The 19043-nt window shown below is 46.2% G+C and overlaps 1 protein-coding gene and 1 long non-coding RNA gene across 6 annotated transcripts in view; one reads left to right on the top strand and one right to left on the bottom strand.

Moving 5' to 3' along the window:
• Nucleotides 1-1524: 1524 nt before the first annotated feature.
• Nucleotides 1525-19043, bottom strand: part of LOC130296395 (uncharacterized) — a 49378-nt gene continuing 31859 nt past the window's right edge. The window contains exons 1-3 of one of the 3 annotated variants that reach the window (XR_008849202.1): nucleotides 5689-5780; nucleotides 2914-3092; nucleotides 1525-1751 (exon numbers count right to left, since the gene is read on the bottom strand). This is a non-coding gene — a long non-coding RNA (uncharacterized LOC130296395). Of the gene's footprint in view, nucleotides 1752-2913; nucleotides 3093-3197; nucleotides 3235-5688; nucleotides 5781-19043 lie in introns of those variants that run through there. The other 2 variants (XR_008849203.1, XR_008849206.1) reach the window with 2 other exon arrangements.
• Nucleotides 3328-19043, top strand: part of LOC130296239 (zinc finger protein 585A-like) — a 32748-nt gene continuing 17032 nt past the window's right edge. The window contains exons 1-3 of one of the 3 annotated variants that reach the window (XM_056547595.1): nucleotides 3328-3438; nucleotides 17562-17701; nucleotides 18490-18669. In XM_056547595.1, coding sequence (XP_056403570.1) covers nucleotides 17624-17701; nucleotides 18490-18669 — 258 coding nt within the window. In that variant the 5' untranslated portion in view covers nucleotides 3328-3438; nucleotides 17562-17623. The other 2 variants (XM_056547584.1, XM_056547574.1) reach the window with 2 other exon arrangements.

Below are 19043 nucleotides of genomic sequence, written 5' to 3'. Positions count from 1 at the left end.
CCCGTTCTAGCTGATCGGGACATTGAGATTTCACCGCGATGGTCCCGATCAGCCCGACTGAGCTGCCGGGAAGCTCTCACTTTCATTTTAGACGCGACGATCAACTTTGAACTTTGTGTCTAAAGGGTTAATAGCGCACGGCACTACGATCGGTGCTGGACTCTATTAGCCCAGGGTCCCGGCTGTCATTAGCCGCCGGAACCGACCAGGTATTATAAACCGGGACCTGGCGCAGGGCGTACAGGTATGCCCTGTGCCCTTAAGAGGTTAAACACTCACATGTAGGTAGGAGTTTCACACAAATAAATTTTATTCAGCTTCAACAAACTGTCTACATATAGTGTAATTGCATACAGAAACAACATTTTATTCTCAGACCTTTGTCAAGTTATATTTATGCACGGACACAATGATACAATGGAATTATAATTCATGTGTGTATAAAAAATAAAAAAGGTCAGTGTCAGGGTTCTTATTCGTCTCCACTACTTGTTCTCAGCAAACAGCTAATATTAACAAGCAGTTGCTTCCCCCTGGGATGAAAAGCCCTACTACCAACCTGCCTTTTATCCTATAACAATACAGGTCTGATAGCATTGTTGATTTACACCCATGTGTATGTGAGGTCATTCAGCGTAACTCCAGACCGGTCTTATTGATTGGGAGCCTGAAATTAGATCAATACCTGAGAGATTTCTCTATCACTAGCAAGCTAAGTCTTGCCAGGAATTTTACTATTTCTTGTATTCCTCATGTCATCCATCTTCTCCTGCATGGGATATGCGGTTCCTGAAACCTAATGTCCACATATAACAGATTTTGGGGTCTGCTAGATTAGGACTAGCCTCCTTGATCCTTGTCTCTCAATCCTGCCTTAACTCCTATAAACCTAGCTGCCTCCTTCACCTGTACCTCCATACTACTGTCCACCCCTTCCCCAGAGACTGCTGGCTCATTGAGTTGCCACTTGCACACATCTCACACAGCAATATGTGCCCTCAAACTGCTGTTCAAAGATTGCATAGATCGATCAAGATGTACACTGGATCGCATCGTCAAACATGGCGTACGTCTTCGTATCGGGGATAACACAGCTAGACTGAATGGGACAGTAAGTATTACTATTAATACACTTGGCTCTTCTTTAAACTCCCTGAACCTAAAGTCCCCACACTTCTCACACGCTCTATTACACTCACCAAATCGCTTGTTTTGTTTGCTTTTAAAGAGGGGTACTCTGCTGCTCAGCGTTTGGAACAAACTGTTCCGAATGCTGAAGCCGGGCGCTCATGACATCATGCCCCGCCCCCTCAATGCAAGTCTATGGGAGGGGGCGTGACAGGCGTCACGCCCCCTCCCATAGACTTGAATTGCGGGGGCTTTGGGCATGTGCTACATTCACTTCCCCGGTCACCACTGCCAGGTTGGTGCTTCGCCCGGCTCCTCAATCTCTCCCGAGACAAGAGCGTGCCTGACTCTGGTCTCCTTTCATTTTCTCTCTTGGAATCTTTTGGATGTAAAAAAAAAAAAAAAAAAAAAAAAAAAAAAAAAAAAAAAAAAAGGTACAAGAAACAAAGTAAAGCACATGGCTACATTGGGCCCCATAACGTCTTCTGGGAGTCCATCCTAAAAGGCCAAAGTCTGTCATTTTGATGAGGTGGCAGTCCTTGTGGAAGTCTAGAATGTTTTCAGGTTTGATGTCCATATGAACCAGCCCCTTACTTATGTCTAATGTCTTCTGGAAGTCAGTCCTGAAATAGAAAAACAAATATATAGTCAAACACAAGGGGGGAGATTTATCAAAACCTGTGTAGAGAAAAAGGTAAAGGGGTACTCCGCCCCTAGACATCTTATCCCCTATCCACAATCTTGGCTGCGGCACCCCAGACATCCAGTACACAGAGCAAACTTCGCTCCGTGGGGGATGCAGGGCGGAGGCTCATGACGTCACAGTCACGCCCCACTCGTGACGTCACGGGCACGCCCCCTCAATGCAAGTCTGTCACGCCCCCTCTAATAGACTTGCATTGAGGGGGTGTGCCCGTGATGTCACTAGCCTCCGGTGCTGCACCCGACGCTCTAAACATGCGCCGAATGCAGCAGGCAGATTGGAGCAGCGGGACCCCAGCAATCAGACATCTTATCCCCATCCATTGGATAGGGGATAAGATGTCTAGGGACGGACTACCCCTTTAAAGGGGTACTCCGACGCCAAGACATCTTATCCCCTATCCAAATAATAGGGGATAAGATGCCTGATCGCGGGGGTTACGCCGCTGGGGACCCCCATGATCTTCCACGCCGCACCCCGTTAGAATCAGTCCCGGAAGCGTGTTCGCTCCGGGTCTGATTACTGGCGATCATGGGGACGGAGCATAGCGACATCACGGCTCCGCCCCCGTGTGACATCACGCTCCGCCCCCTCAGTGCAAGCCAATGGGAGGGGGCGTGACAGCTGTCACAGCCCTCCAATAGACTTGCATTGAGGGGGCGGAGTGTGACATCACATGGGGGGCGGAGCCGTGACGTCACTATGCTCCGTCCTCGTGGTCGAGATTGACTCAGCCTGAGGACCTCCAGCGGTTCCGGAAGCCGCTAAAGGACCCACCCAGCTGCATGGTAGATCCCGGGGGTCCCCAACGATCTGACATCTTAACCCCTATCCTTTGGATAGGGGATAAGATGTCTAGGGGCGGAGTACCCCTTTAACCAGTTGCCCATTACAACCAGTCAGATCGCTTCTTTTATTTTGCAGAGGCCTCTTTAGAAATGAAAGAAGAGATCTGATTGGTTGCTATGGGAAACTGATCAACTTTTCCTCTGCACAGATCTTGTTAAATCTTCCCCCAATGTCCTACAAAAAAAGAACATTGGGAAAGTGGGGCTTAAGACTATTCGGGGACTTTTACTTACATTAGGTGGACTCCATTGGTAGCCAATTTCTGGGGATAGGCAAAGTACTCGCCGGTCTGGAAGGCGGCGCCACATAATATTAGGAGGAAATGATAGGAAGAAGGAGGTGCTGGAGTCCATGAAGAAAGACTTTTCGGTTGTTGTCTTGCTATGTAGGAGCTTTACTGCCAGTGTTTAATCTGTGAATGAAAAGAGTTGTAGTTTTGCAACAGCTGGAGGCACCCTGGTTGGGGAAACCCTGCATTAGGGTGTGCACCCAAGAGCACAATCACACGCCCCTTCACCTTTCCCCCATAACCACACCCTATTCCACACTCAATCGGGGAGATTTATCAAAACCTGTCCAGAGGAAAACTTGCTGAGTTGCCCATAGCAACCAATCAGATCACTTCTTTCATTTCTGAAAAGGCCTCTGGAAAATGAAAGAAGCGATCTGATTGGTTGCTATGGGCAACTCAGCAAGTTTTCCTCTGGACAGGTTTTGATAAATCTCCCCCCAATATTCTCTCCCTGCTGTGCTGGAAGGTAACAATAGTGGTTGGTGTCCATCTATCAGTATAGGAGGTCCTTCTAGGCTGACAATGGACCATATAAGTGATTACAGTGCACTTACACTCGGTGACTCTTTGGTTATGCAGGTGCCCTGAGTAGGTTGGTCTCTCGCTATTGGTAGTTTCCCTCTGTACCCCCTGTTGGTAGTTTGCCTTCTGTATATAGACCACCACCCCCCCCCCCACCCCTGTAGGTAGTTTGCCTTCTGTATATAGACCACCCCCCCCCCCTGTAGGTAGTTTACCTTCTGTATATAGACCCCCCCCCCTGTAGCTAGTTTGCATTCTGTATATAGACCCCCCTGTAGCTAGTTTGCCTTCAGTATATAGACCCCCCCCCCTTTGTAGGTAGTTTGCCTTCTGTATAGGGACCCCCCTGTAGGTAGTTTGCCTTCTTTATATAGACACCCCCCCCCCCCATCACCACCACCACCACTGTAGGTGGTTTGCCTTCTGTATATAGACCCCCCCCCCCCCTGTAGCTAGTTTGCCTTCTGTATATAGACCCCCCCTCCTGTAGGTAGTTTGCCTTCTTTATATAGACACCCCCCCCCCCCATCACCACCACCACTGTAGGTAGTTTGCCTTCCGTATATAGACCCCCCCCTGTAGCTAGTTTGCCTTCTGTATATAGACCCCCCCTCCTGTAGGTAGTTTGCCTTCTGTATATAGACCCCCCCCCCGTAGGTAGTTTGCCTTCCGTATATAGACCCCCCCCCTGTAGCTAGTTTGCCTTCCGTATATAGACCCCCCCCCGTAGCTAGTTTGCCTTCTGTATATAGACCCCCCTGTAGGTAGTTTGCCTTCTGTATATAGACCCCCCCCCCCCTGTAGGTAGTTTGCCTTCTGTATATAGGACCCCCCGTCTAGGTAGTTTGCCTTCTGTATATAGGACCCCCCGTGTAGGTAGTTTGCCTTCTGCATATAGACCCCCCTGTAGATAGTTTGCTTTCTGTACATAACCCCCCCCCCCTGTACGTAGTTTACCTTCTGTATATAGACCCCCCTGTAGATAGTTTGCTTTCTGTACATAATCCCCCCCCCCCCCCCGCCTTGTACGTAGTTTGCCTTCTGTATATAGACCCCCCCTGTAGGTAGTTTGCCTTCTGTATATAGACACCCCCCCCCCTGTAGGTAGTTTGTCTTCTGTATATAGACCCCCCCCCCTTGTAGCTAGTTTGCCTTCTGTATATAGATTCCCCCCCCCTGTAGCTAGTTTGCCTTCAGTATATAGGACCCCCCGTGTAGGTAGTTTGCCTTCTGCATATAGACCCCCCTGTAGATAGTTTGCTTTCTGTACATAATCCCCCCCCCCCCCGCCTTGTACGTAGTTTGCCTTCTGTATATAGACCCCCCCCCCCCCTGTAGGTAGTTTGCCTTCTGTATATAGACCCCCCTGTAGGTAGTTTTCCCCCTATATATAGTACCCCCTTGCAGGTAGCAAATCCCCATAGCAAACCTCTCCTGCTCTGGACAGTTCCTGACATGGACAGAGGTGTCAACAGAGAGCACTGTGGTCAGACAGAAAAGAAATTCTAAAAGAAAAGAACTTCCTGTAGAGCAGGGGTCTCAAACTGGCAGTCCTCCAGATGTTGCAAAACTTGAACTCCCAGCATGCCTGGACATGCCCAGACAGCCATTTGCTGCAGCTAATGGCTGTCAAGAATGCTGGGAGATGAAGTTTAGTAACATATGGAGGGCCGCTAGCTTGAGACCCCTGCTGTAGAGCATACAGCAGCTGATAAGTACTGTGAGGATTAAGATTTTTAGATAGAAGTAATTTACTAATCTGTTTAACTTTCTGGCAACAGTTAAAAAAAATAAAAATAAAAAAAAAAGGGGGGGGGGGGGTTTCCAGCAGAGTACCCCTTTAATGACTGGAGAAGGATCCCCTGATGAAAGAGACACTGTCAAAACTCGTAAGATGAAACTCCATCATAAGAAAAACCTTATCCATTACTATAACCCAGTGCTTTCCAACCAGAACGTCTCCAGCTGCTGTAAAACTACAACTCCCAGCATGAAGCATGCTGAAAGTTATAGTTTTGCAACAGCTGGAGGCACCCTAGTTGGGAAACACTGCTGTAAAACCCTGAAAGGCCTGTGATAATTATGGCCCTCCTACTAACACGTAACATATTTGGAGCATGTACACATGACCACCAAACAAATAATAGGTGTAGACATACAGTATAGGTTCACCTACACAACCCTGGATAGATACCTCAGTGATGTGCTTCTCTCTCCTACAGCTGAGCCCCGCCCATTCCTGTCACATGATCACCATCACAGGTCCTTCAGCCATAATCCTTTTATGCAAATGCACTGGTCACATGATTGTGACATCATCACAGGTCCTACACCTCCAGGATGTAACAGATACAGAGCAGGTCCTGGTCGGGCAGTCACTGCTGTTGTGTTATGTGTGGAGATCTCTGCTCCTCAGTGTGTGACCCCTGTAGTAAGGAGATTACATGAGGAGGAGGTTTGTTACAGTGTGTGATCCCAGTAGTAAGGAGATTACATGAGGAGGAGGTTTGTTACAGTGTGTTATCAGTGTGTGATCCCAGTAGTAAGGAGATTACATGAGGAGGAGGTTTGTTACAGTGTGTGATCCCAGTAGTAAGGAGATTACATGAGGAGGAGGTTTGTTACAGTGTGTTATCAGTGTGTGATCCCAGTAGTAAGGAGATTACATGAGGAGGAGGTTTGTTACAGTGTGTTATCAGTGTGTGATCCCAGTAGTAAGGAGATTACATGAGGAGGAGGTTTTTTACAGTGTGTTATCAGTGTGTGATCCCAGTAGTAAGGAGATTACATGAGGAGGAGGTTTGTTACAGTGTGTTATCAGTGTGTGATCCCAGTAGTAATGAGATTACATGAGGAGGAGGTTTGTTACAGTGTGTTATTAGTGTGTGATCCCAGTAGTAAGGAGATTACATGAGGAGGAGGTTTGTTACAGTGTGTTATCAGTGTGTGATCCCAGTAGTAATGAGATTACATGAGGAGGAGGTTTGTTACAGTGTGTTATCAGTGTGTGATCCCAGTAGTGAGGAGATTACATGAGGAGGAGGTTTGTTACAGTGTGTTACCAGTGTGTGATCCCAGTAGTAAGGTGATTACATGAGGAGGAGGTTTGTTACAGTGTGTTATCAGTGTGTGATCCCAGTAGTAAGGAGATTACATGAGGAGGAGGTTTGTTACAGTGTGTTATCAGTGTGTGATCCCAGTAGTAAGGTGATTACATGAGGAGGAGGTTTGTTACAGTGTGTTATCAGTGTGTGACCCCAGTAGTAAGGAGATTACATGAGGAGGAGGTTTGTTACAGTGTGTTATCAGTGTGTGACCCCAGTAGTATGGAGATTACATGAGGAGGAGGTTTGTTACAGTGTGTTATCAGTGTGTGATCACAGTAGTAAGGAGATTACATGAGGAGGAGGTTTGTTACAGTGTGTTATCAGTGTGTGATCCCAGTAGTAAGGAGATTACATGAGGAGGAGGTTTGTTACAGTGTGTGATCAGTGTGTGATCCCAGTAGTAAGGAGATTACATGAGGAGGAGGTTTGTTACAGTGTGTGATCAGTGTGTGATCCCAGTAGTAAGGAGATTACATGAGGAGGAGGTTTGTTACAGTGTGTTATCAATGTGTGATCCCAGTAGTAAGGAGATTACATGAGGAGGAGGTTTGTTACAGTGTGTGATCCCAGTAGTAAGGAGATTACATGAGGAGGAGGTTTGTTACAGTGTGTTATCAGTGTGTGATCCCAGTAGTAAGGAGATTACATGAGGAGGAGGGTTGTTACAGTGTGTTATCAGTGTGTGATCCCAGTAGTAAGGAGATTACATGAGGAGGAGGTTTGTTACAGTGTGTGATCAGTGTGTGATCCCAGTAGTAAGGAGATTACATGGGGAGGAGGTTTGTTACAGTGTGTTATCAGTGTGTGATCCCAGTAGTAAGGAGATTACATGAGGAGGAGGTTTGTTACAGTGTGTTATCAGTGTTTGACCCCAGTAGTAAGGAGATTACATGAGGAGGAGGTTTGTTACAGTGTGTTATCAGTGTGTGATCCCAGTAGTATGGTGATTACATGAGGAGGAGGTTTGTTACAGTGTGTTATCAGTGTGTGATCCCAGTAGTGAGATTACATGAGGAGGAGGTTTGTTACAGTGTGTTATCAGTGTGTGATCCCAGTAGTAAGGTGATTACATGAGGAGGAGGTTTGTTACAGTGTGTTATCAGTGCGTGACCCCAGTAGTAAGATTACATGAGGAGGAGGTTTGTTACAGTGTGTTATCAGTGTGTGACCCCAGTAGTAAGGAGATTACATGAGGAGGAGGTTTGTTACAGTGTGTTATCAGTGTGTGACCCCAGTAGTAAGGAGATTACATGAGGAGGAGGTTTGTTACAGTGTGTTATCAGTGTGTGATCCCAGTAGTAAGGAGATTACATGAGGAGGAGGTTTGTTACAGTGTGTTATCAGTGTGTGATCCCAGTAGTAAGGAGATTACATGAGGAGGAGGTTTGTTACAGTGTGTTATCAGTGTGTGTGATCCCAGTAGTAAGGAAATTAGATGAGGAGGAGGTTTGTTACAGTGTGTTATCAGTGTGTGGTCCCAGTAGTAAGGAGATTACATGAGGAGGAGGTTTGTTACAGTGTGTTATCAGTGTGTGATCCCTGTAGTAAGGAGATTACATGAGGAGGAGGTTTGTTACAGTGTGTTATCAGTGTGTGATCCCAGTAGTAAGGAGATTACATGAGGAGGAGGTTTGTTACAGTGTGTTATCAGTGTGTGACCCCAGTAGCAAGGAGATTACATGAGGAGGAGGTTTGTTACAGTGTGTTATCAGTGTGTGACCCCAGTAGTAAGGAGATTACATGAGGAGGAGGTTTGTTACAGTGTGTTATCAGTGTGTGATCCCAGTAGTAAGGAGATTACATGAGGAGGAGGTTTGTTACAGTGTGTTATCAGTGTGTGACCCCAGTAGTAAGGAGATTACATGAGGAGGAGGTTTGTTACAGTGTGTTATCAGTGTGTGATCCCAGTAGTATGGTGATTACATGAGGAGGAGGTTTGTTACAGTGTGTTATCAGTGTGTGATCCCAGTAGTGAGATTACATGAGGAGGAGGTTTGTTACAGTGTGTTATCAGTGTGTGATCCCAGTAGTAAGGTGATTACATGAGGAGGAGGTTTGTTACAGTGTGTTATCAGTGCGTGACCCCAGTAGTAAGATTACATGAGGAGGAGGTTTGTTACAGTGTGTTATCAGTGTGTGACCCCAGTAGTAAGGAGATTACATGAGGAGGAGGTTTGTTACAGTGTGTTATCAGTGTGTGACCCCAGTAGTAAGGAGATTACATGAGGAGGAGGTTTGTTACAGTGTGTTATCAGTGTGTGATCCCAGTAGTAAGGAGATTACATGAGGAGGAGGTTTGTTACAGTGTGTTATCAGTGTGTGATCCCAGTAGTAAGGAGATTACATGAGGAGGAGGTTTGTTACAGTGTGTTATCAGTGTGTGTGATCCCAGTAGTAAGGAAATTAGATGAGGAGGAGGTTTGTTACAGTGTGTTATCAGTGTGTGGTCCCAGTAGTAAGGAGATTACATGAGGAGGAGGTTTGTTACAGTGTGTTATCAGTGTGTGATCCCTGTAGTAAGGAGATTACATGAGGAGGAGGTTTGTTACAGTGTGTTATCAGTGTGTGATCCCAGTAGTAAGGAGATTACATGAGGAGGAGGTTTGTTACAGTGTGTTATCAGTGTGTGACCCCAGTAGCAAGGAGATTACATGAGGAGGAGGTTTGTTACAGTGTGTTATCAGAGGGTGATCCCAGTAGTAAACTTAGAACTCCCTGAATTTGAACAGTGATCCTTAACCCCTTAAGGACTCAGCCCATTTTGGCCTTAAGGACTCAGACAATTTAATTTTTACGTTTTCATTTTTTCCTCCTCGCCTTCTAAAAATCATAACACTTTTATATTTTCATCCACAGACTAGTATGAGGGCTTGTTTTTTGCGCGACCAGTTGTCCTTTGTAATGACATCACTCATTATATCATAAAATGTATGGCGCAACCAAAAAACACTATTTTTGTGGGGAAATTAAAATGAAAAACGCAATTTTGCTAATTTTGGAAGGTTTTGTTTTCACGCCGTACAATTTATGGTATAAATGACGTGTGTTCTTTATTCTGAGGGTCAATACGATTAAAATGATACCCATTATTATATACTTTTATATTATTGTTGCGCTTAAAAAAAATCACAAACTTTTTAACCAAATTAGTACATTTATAATCCCTTTATTTTGATGACCTCTAACTTTTTTATTTTTCCGTATAAGCGGCGGTATGGGGGCTCATATTTTGCGCCATGATCTGTACTTTTTTTTTATAGCACATTTGCATATAAAAAACTTTTAATAAATTTTTTATAAAATTTTTTTTTAATAAAATGTATTAAAAAAGTAGGAATTTTGGACTTTTTTTTTTTTCGTTCACGCCGTTCACCGTATGGGATCATTAACATTTTATTTTAATAGTTCGGACATTTACGCACGCGGCGATACCAAATATGTCTATAAAAAAAAAATTACGCTTTTTGGGGGTAAAATAGGAAAAAATTGACGTTTTACTTTTTTATTGGGGGAGGGGATTTTTCACTTTTTTTTTACTTTTACATTTTTTAACATTTTTTTTTACACTTGAATAGTCCCCATAGGGATCACAGACCAGATCACAGACCAGAGCAGGAGACGCCGGGAGCCGCACGGAGGAAGGTGAGGGGACCTCCGTGCGGCGTTATGAATGATCGGATCCCCGCAGCAGCGCTGCGGGCGATCCGATCATTCATTCAAACCGCGCACTGCCGCAGATGCCGGGATCTGTATTGATCCCGGCACCTGAGGGGTTAATGGCGGACGCCCGTGAGATCGCGGGCGTCGGCCATTGCCGGCGGGTCCCTGGCTGCGATCAGCAGCCGGGATCAGCCGCGCATGACACGGGCATCGCTCCGATGCCCGAGGTTATGCACAGGACGTAAATGTACGTCCTGGTGCGTTAAGTACCACCTCACCAGGACGTACATTTACGTCCTGCGTCCTTAAGGGGTTAAGAATCTTCTCGACTCAGGGTGGATGTGGATATGAAGATCATTTTCTAGTTTACTTTGGGGACCAAAAACACAGGAGAATAGATGCCCGCCCCTTGTTCCTGAATTAGAACCTCTTCTAGATCTCTCTTTATCAGATATTCTAGAATATAGATTTCCAAAAACTTTTGTTTGTTGGAAGGTAGGAGTCTGGTCCTCACAAAATTGTCTGGAGGAACATTGTCCAACTGCACTCTGTAACCTTCTGAAATTATGCAAAAGCTAAGGGTCCTAAATGTGAGTCTGCCAGGCAGGCAAAAAATGCTGAATTCGACAGCCGACATGAAGTGAAGGAGAGGGGAGTTGAGACAGAATGGGAGCACTGGCAAAAGTCCAAGAGCCTCGGAGAGGCCCATAGTCAGGGCGCCAAGAACTTTCCGCCCTTGGAGTGCCTAGCGCCCCTTTTTTGGGACCTCCAATCTTTTTGGGTTTTGACTTGCGAAACAGATCTGTTCCCATAACGCCTGCCTTGACCGCGAAAGGGCTGCTGAAAAAGAGATTTCCCTTTCCTATCAGAAATCCCCTCCATTATGTGGTCGAGTTCAGTCCCAAATAAAATGCCAGGCTCATAAGCCATCGCACACAAAGTGTGCCTGGAGGAGGTATCAGGGTTTAAGCTACAAAGGGCGACGGCCTACAGAAGAAAGAGCCATAGTTTTAGATGCTAACTTCAACTGTTGAGGGGCGGCATCACACAAAAAATCTATCACAAGACTCGTCGTCTTGCAAGAGTCCAGGATGTCATCCCTAGAAACCCCCTGGTCTAGGTCGGCCTGGATCTTAGAGAACCTAGCTCTCAGAAATTTGGCTACCTCAGTGGAGGCTATAGCCACGGAAGTCGAGGAAGTTGAATAAACACTCCTAAAGGTGCAGTCGGCCTTGCGATCCATGGGATCCTGAATGCTGGAGCCATCATCGGAAGGAACCATGGTCTGCTTGGATAACTTGGAGATGGCCAAATCCACCTTAGGAACAGGTCTCCAGGAAGACACCTGGTCTTCCAGCATCGGAAACATGCTCTTAAACCGCTTGGTAAGAACAGGACCTTTCTCCGGCTTCTTCCACTCAGTCTTAATCAAAGACCAGACGTAATCATCTGCTTTAAAGGCCCTAGGCCCCTTAGAGGCAGATGTGGAGGCTTCACCCCCGTCAGTATCATGGTCCCCCGACCTGATGGACCTAAGCATTGTAAAAGTATCTTCTTCAGAGGATGAAGATTGAGAGTCCTCACAGGCTGCTTCTCCAGACACCTCCACAGACCTGGGAGGTGAAGATGGTCTAACACGCTTAGCTGATACCAGCTGCTTCAGCCGTTCTATGGAGGCCCCCATCGTATTCATATTAGAAGACACAAAGTCCTTCACTCACACGACCCTACCCTGCATGGTCAGTTCTTGCTGGGCTTGACATCTACCACGGCAGAACGGGCAATGGGAAAATTGGTAATTATCCTCTTATAGTCACCGCAGCCAGCTGAGTAAATCTTCTTTTATTTCATACTCACAAATGTATTACATGGGAAGAGGGTAGTGGGGGGACACAGGATGGCGACCAAGCTCCGTTTCGCACGATGATCGTGCTTCCTCCGGCCAATGGCCAGGAGGAAGCACGATCATCGTGCGAAACGGAGCTTGGTCGCCATCCTGTGTCCCCCCACTACCCTCTTCCCATGTAATACATTTGTGAGTATGAAATAAAAGAAGATTTACTCAGCTGGCTGCGGTGAGTTGCCGATTATTTTCTTGCTTCTTTGTTACGTTTCCATGCACTATTGCCAATCAGAGCACCACCTCCAGCATTCCTAGTCCAAGTCTGCCATTTCATCATTGTTCTATACCTAAATGGGGAAGTAGTGCCGTGCTGGCTATCTACGAATTGTGTCTATCCTCTAATAGTGCCTGAGAGTCATGGCACTGAGAACGTTTTCTCTTAGAGGTCGCTTTTTTAGCGGGCGTCTCACGGGGGCCGTCAGCCAAAGACATGCTCTGAAAAAGATAAGAGCAGTTAGATGGGAAGGGGGAGAGAGAGAGGATAAACTTATCCCCGAAGAAATAAAAAATTCGCTTTACCAAAGGGAAAGCTACAAAAGTAAGAAACGTCGCAGGAAGAAAGAACTATAGCAAAGGCTATGCACACTGACAGCAGTACTTGGACAAAAGTCAAAGCACCACCACTCCAGGAGACCTTAAAGGGGTATTCCAGGCAAAAACTTTTTTATATATATCAACTGGCTCCAGAAAGTTAAACAGATTTGTAAATTACTTCTATTAAAAAATCTTAATCCTTCCAATAGTTATTAGCTTCTGAAGTTTTCTGTCTAACTGCTCAATGATGATGTCACGTCCCGGGAGCTGTGCATGATGGGAGAATATCCCCATAGGAGCTGGACAGCTCCCGGGACGTGAGTCATCATTGAGCAGTTAGAAAGAAAACAACAACTCAACTTCAGAAGCTAATAACTATTGGAAGGATTAAGATTTTTTTTAATAGAATTAATTTACAAATCTGTTTAACTTTCCGGAGCCAGTTGATATATAAAAAAAAAAAAAGTTTTTGCCTGGAATACCCCTTTAAAGGAGTAGTCCAGTGGTGACTCAGTGGTTTACAACTTATCCCCTATCTTAAGGATAGGGGATAAGTAGCTGATCACGGGGGGTCCGACCCCTGGGGCCCCCTGCGATCTCCTGTACGGAGCCCCGACAGCCCGAGGGAAGGGGGCATGTCGACCTCCGCACGAAGCGGCGGCCGACACGCCCCCTCAATACAACTCTATGGCAGAGCCGAAGCGCTGCCTTCGGCAATCTCCGGCTCTGCCATTGAGATGTATTGAGGGGGCGTGTCGGCCGCCGCTTCGTGCGGGGGTCGACACCCGCTATCTCGGCGGAGAGCCGGGGCCCCGTACAGAGAGATCGCGGGGGGCCCCAGCGGTCGGACCCCCCGCGATCTCAAACTTATCCCCTATCCTTAGGATAGGGGATAAGTTTTTCACCACTGGACTACCCCTTTAAGCCTGCACTGGCTGGCTGAAATAGCCTCCAGACCGCCAAACACTTAAGCTCCACCCCCAAATGGGCATAATCAGGAAATAAAATGTATTTCAAGTATAAGTAAAAAACTAATAACCCTTAATAGGGAAGAAAGGGTAGGTTGAAACAAACAACCCCTGTGAAAAGAGAGCAGAAACGACAGTAGTAACTCCCAAAAACCTCCGGCCAAAGGACCGGAAGTGACCACAGAGGCGAGGCCGCGCCGCCCCACCCCCTCACGGAGCGCACATGAGGAAGAAGCCAGGAGGAACAGCCCAGCCGCCGGCGGAGAGCGCTCACAAGAATAACAAAAAAGAAAGGTGGGGTCAGGAAGACCCCAGAGGTATGTCAGGAAAAAACACCTAGGGAGACCCAGGATTTTTTTTTAAAAACAGTTTTAGCTTTATTTTACAACACGTTTTTTTCCCTATTGTTTCAGTAATAATGGTGAATCCAAAACAAAAATAAAATATATATTAGGGCGGGGCGGTATACCGGTTCATACCGAATACCTAAATTGTTGGGCTGCACGACATGAATTTTTCCCATACCGCAATACTGGTTTGGCCCCTCCCCCTTGGGAATGAATTATCAGCCCAGCGCTGCGCTGTCCCCACATCGGGGGACTAATCATATGTTACCCGCCAGCACTGTTCTGCTCCCCCCAATTAATTATCAGCCCAGCCAGCGGGGTACTACTCACAGATGTCAAGCACTGCCCTCCTCCTCTTTGTTGGGGGTAGAGATGAGCGAACTTACAGTAAATTCGATTCGTCACGAACTTCTCAGCTCGGCAGTTGATGACTTTTCCTGCATAAATTAGTTCAGCTTTCAGGTGCTCCGGTGGGCTGGAAAAGGTGGATACAGTCCTAGGAAACAGTCTCCTAGGATAGTATCCACCTTTTCCAGCCCACCGGAGCACCGGAAAGCTGAACTAATTTATGCAGGAAAAGACATCAACTGCCGAGCCGAGAAGTTCGTGACGAATCGAATTTACTGTAAGTTCGCTCATCTCTAGTTGGGGGCCGCCGGGCGCTGGAACTCTATACTGTACGCCAGTGATCTCCAACCTGCGGACATCCAGATGTTGCAAAACTACAACTCCCAGCATGCTCGGACAGCCAACTGCTGTCTGGGCATGCTGGGAGTTGTAGTTTTGCAACAGCTGGAGATCCTCAGGTTGGAGACCACTGCTGTACACTGTATCCCTATGCCTGGGCTGCAAAAGATAAAGAAAATAAACTTTAAACTCACCTATGTTGGCTGCGCGCTGGGGACTGGAACGTCGGACAGCCGTCAGCCTATCACCGGCCAGAGCGATGTCCCGCCCTGGCCAGTGATAGGCTGAGCCCACTGTCATGTAAGGAGCTCTGGCCGGCTTCATCCATGACAGTGGGCTCAGCCTATAACTGGCCGGGGCGGGACGTCAAACCTGCTGACCTCCAGCTGTTGCAAAACTACATCTCCCAGCATGCCCGGACATGCTGGGAGTTGTAGTTTTGCAACAGCTGGAGGTCCGCATGTTGGAGACAACTGGCGTACGGTATAGAGTTCCAGCCCCGGCGTCCCCCAACAAAGAGGAGGAGGGCAGTGCTTGTGGGTGACATATGGGAGTAGTACCCCGCTGGGCTGATCATTAATTGGGGGGGAGCAGAACAGCGCTGGCGGGTAACATGATTGGGGGTGAAAGAAATACCGTTATATACCGTGGAACCGCCATAAGTTACAAAAATACCGTGATACACACATTTGGTCATACCGCCCAGCTCTAATATATATGTTTTTTTTACTTATATATAAAAATATATATCTATATAAATATAGATATATACAAATTTTAATACATCTATCTATATGTATATACAGTGGTCCCTCAACATATGATATTAATTGGTTCCAGGAGAACCATCATATGTTGAAACCATCATATGTCGAGTACATATGTCTATATAAAAATGGTAATTGGTTCTGGGGCCTCGGAACCATTGTATGTTGAATACATATCTCTATGGGAAACTGCTAATTGGTTCTGGGATGACCATTGTATGTGGAGTGTATGCAGGGTGCCTCCAGCTGTTGCACAACTACAACTCCCAGCATGCATGTACAGCCATTGACTGTCTGGGCATGCTGGGAGTTATAGTTTTGCAACAGCTGGAGGCACACTGATAGGGAAACATTGATGTATGGGGTGTATTGTGTGTATATGTATTGTATGTGATGTGTGACATCGCATACAGTACTGTACAGTTCTTTAAATACCTTCAGGGGGGACAGAATGTCCTCCATTACCATCCTGCCGACTACAGCTCTATAGGAAAGGAAGGGGAGGGCAGCCAGCAGCTCATTGGATGCCTGCAGCAAGATGATGCAGGCTATTGGCTATGGCTGCACTGGGGGGGGCGGGGCTTACACGGAGCTCACAGTGGAAGCCTGTATGAGTTAGCAGGACAGCATGTGAGTAACAGGAGGCAGAACGGGGCACACGGGCACATTATACAACTATCTGTCAGTTGCTGAAGTTGTCTGCGCTGTCAGATAGCTGTTTGTACGATGACCCCGACACACAGCAGCATCATATGTCGAGGCTGCCTTCAACATACGATGGGCTCTGAGAGGCCATCATATGTTGAAATGATCATATGTCGGGGCCATCATAAGTCGGGGGGGTCACTGTATACATATATGTATATATACATATATGTATATAAGTTGTTCACCACTGTGTTCACCACTGGACTACTCCTTTAATATCTCTATCTATATATACATATATATATATATATATATATATATATATATATATATATACACAAAACAAAGCGCGGAGACAGAACACCAGAGTAGACGGCAGTAGGTGGGTGCAAGCCGAGGTAGACAGTCCCAGTCGCAGACTGTATAATAGATATCCAAAGTCGGTTTTAGGCAGCTCACCAATCCAGGTTCAAGTAAAGTGCAGTTTTATTTTCCCATATCCAGATTTATTAATATCTCTCTCTCTATATATATATATATATATCTACACACACACAGTTATATATTTCTATACATATATATTTTCACAAATTATTAACATTTTTTTATTTTCCCGGTTTTTATTTTAAAAATCTGTCACACTGTGCGACAGTATTAACCCTGCGACAGATTTTACCATGCGACAGATGAACCCTGGGTCAGAAATTACTGTGCGACAGATTTTTTCCCCGCGACAGATTAGTAAATACCAAGAGGAAAAAAAGGTCTGAAAAGCAAAAGTCAAACACAAACCGACACTCAGGGGTGGGGGGGCATTCTTCCCCTATATGTATGGGAGGGTTTAATTACACATAATTACACATTTAATTAAGAGGTTGTCCTAGCCAGTCCACAGGGGCAGAATACCCCACTGGTTAGGAGGTAAGGGGAGCCCAAAATGATAGAAATGCAGAGGAGATTGTGGATGAAGGACCTGTGAGGATGATCATGTGACAGGAGTGGGCGGAGTTTAGCAGTAGCAGAGTGAGAAAGATTGAGTGTCACGTGAAAGTTCGGGTTAAATACCAGGAAAAAAAAAATTTAAGAAGAGGTCACATGTTTCCTGTATAGAGTGGAGCTCCAGTCTGCAGCCAGATCTCACTTCCTAGAGCAGCAGCCCCTGATCATGTGACTCCTCCTCCTCTTTCTCCATGTGACTGATCACATGACTGTGACATCATGGCAGGTGGTGTAAGGACAGGGTAGGTACACGGCTCTTTACAGTCTGCAGGTGGAGGTATGTTTGTTGTCATCAGGAGCGCTGGGGGAGGGGACAGCACCATTAACCCCTTCAAGACCTGCTCTTTATTTCCCTATTGACCATCACATGACCCAGAACTCTTTCATGTCTTTTAATTCTTTCTGGGACTTGTTGTACTTTTTATCGTCTCCTCTTCTTCCCTTCAGGTTTCTCCAGCCCAGGATCCTCTGCTGATATCTTCTATATAAGAGAAGTTTCCTGATCAACCATGGAGAGAGACAGGAACAAGATGGCTGACAGGATAATAAACCTCACCCTAGAGATACTCTTCCGGCTTACTGGAGAGGTGAGGGATTCTGGGAGTGATGTCACATGACCTCATTCTTATCTATGTAATAGATGGATATGACGGGAGAGGTGAGGGATTCTGGGAGTGACGTCACATGACCTCATTCTTATCTATGTAATTACAGATGGATATGACTGGAGAGGTGAGGGATTCTGGGAGTGATGTCACATGACCTCATTCTTATCTATGTAATTACAGATGGATATGACTGGAGAGGTGAGGGATTCTGGGAGTGATGTCACATGACGTCATTCTTATCTATGTAATAACAGATGGATATGACTGGAGAGGTGAGGGATTCTGGGAGTGATGTCACATGACCTCATTCTTATCTATGTAATTACAGATGGATATGACTGGAGAGGTGAGGGATTCTGGGAGTGATGTCACATGACCTCATTCTTATCTATGTAATAACAGATGGATATGACTGGAGAGGTGAGGGATTCTGGGAGTGATGTCACATGACCTCATTCTTATCTATGTAATAGATGGAGATGACTGGAGAGGTGAGGGATTCTGGGAGTGATGTCACATGACCTCATTCTTATCTATGTAATAACAGATGGATATGACTGGAGAGGTGAGGGATTCTGGGAGTGATGTCACATGACCTCATTCTTATCTATGTAATAACAGATGGATATAACTGGAGAGGTGAGGGATTCTGGGAGTGATGTCACATGACCTCATTCTTATCTATGTAATAACAGATGGATATGACTGGAGAGGTGAGGGATTCTGGGAATGTATGTAGTGATATTAATGTGTCTCTCCATACACAGGATTACACAGTAGTGAAGAAGTCCTCTAGTGGGCGCTGTCGGGCCCCTGTGTGTGAAGAATGGGAAAGAACCCTGAGCCCAATCCCGGGGCCCCCACCTCACTCCCTGATACATGAGGAAATGGATGAACAGAAGATCCTAGAACTGATCAACAAGATGATGGAGCTGCTGACTGGAGAGGTGACCCTGCTGGGAATGCTGGGACATTATACAGTAATGGAGGGGTCTGGTGATGACTGGAGAGGTGACACTGCTGGGAATGCTGGGACATTATACAGTAATGGAGGGGTCTGGTGATGACTGGAGAGGTGACACTGCTGGGACATTATACAGTAATGGAGGGGTCTGGTGATGACTGGAGAGGTGACCCTGCTGGGAATGCTGGGACATTATACAGTAATGGAGGGGTCTGGTGATGACTGGAGAGGTGACACTGCTGGGAATGCTGGGACATTATACAGTAATGGAGGTGTCTGGTGATGACTGGAGAGGTGACACTGCTGGGAATGCTGGGACATTATACAGTAATGGAGGGGTCTGGTGATGACTGGAGA

This window comes from Hyla sarda, chromosome 1 (genome assembly GCF_029499605.1).
Source record: "Hyla sarda isolate aHylSar1 chromosome 1, aHylSar1.hap1, whole genome shotgun sequence".
Taxonomy (NCBI): Eukaryota; Metazoa; Chordata; class Amphibia; order Anura; family Hylidae; genus Hyla; species Hyla sarda.
Note: the sequence above shows the minus strand (reverse complement) of the source record. Positions and strands in the feature narration are given on the sequence as shown.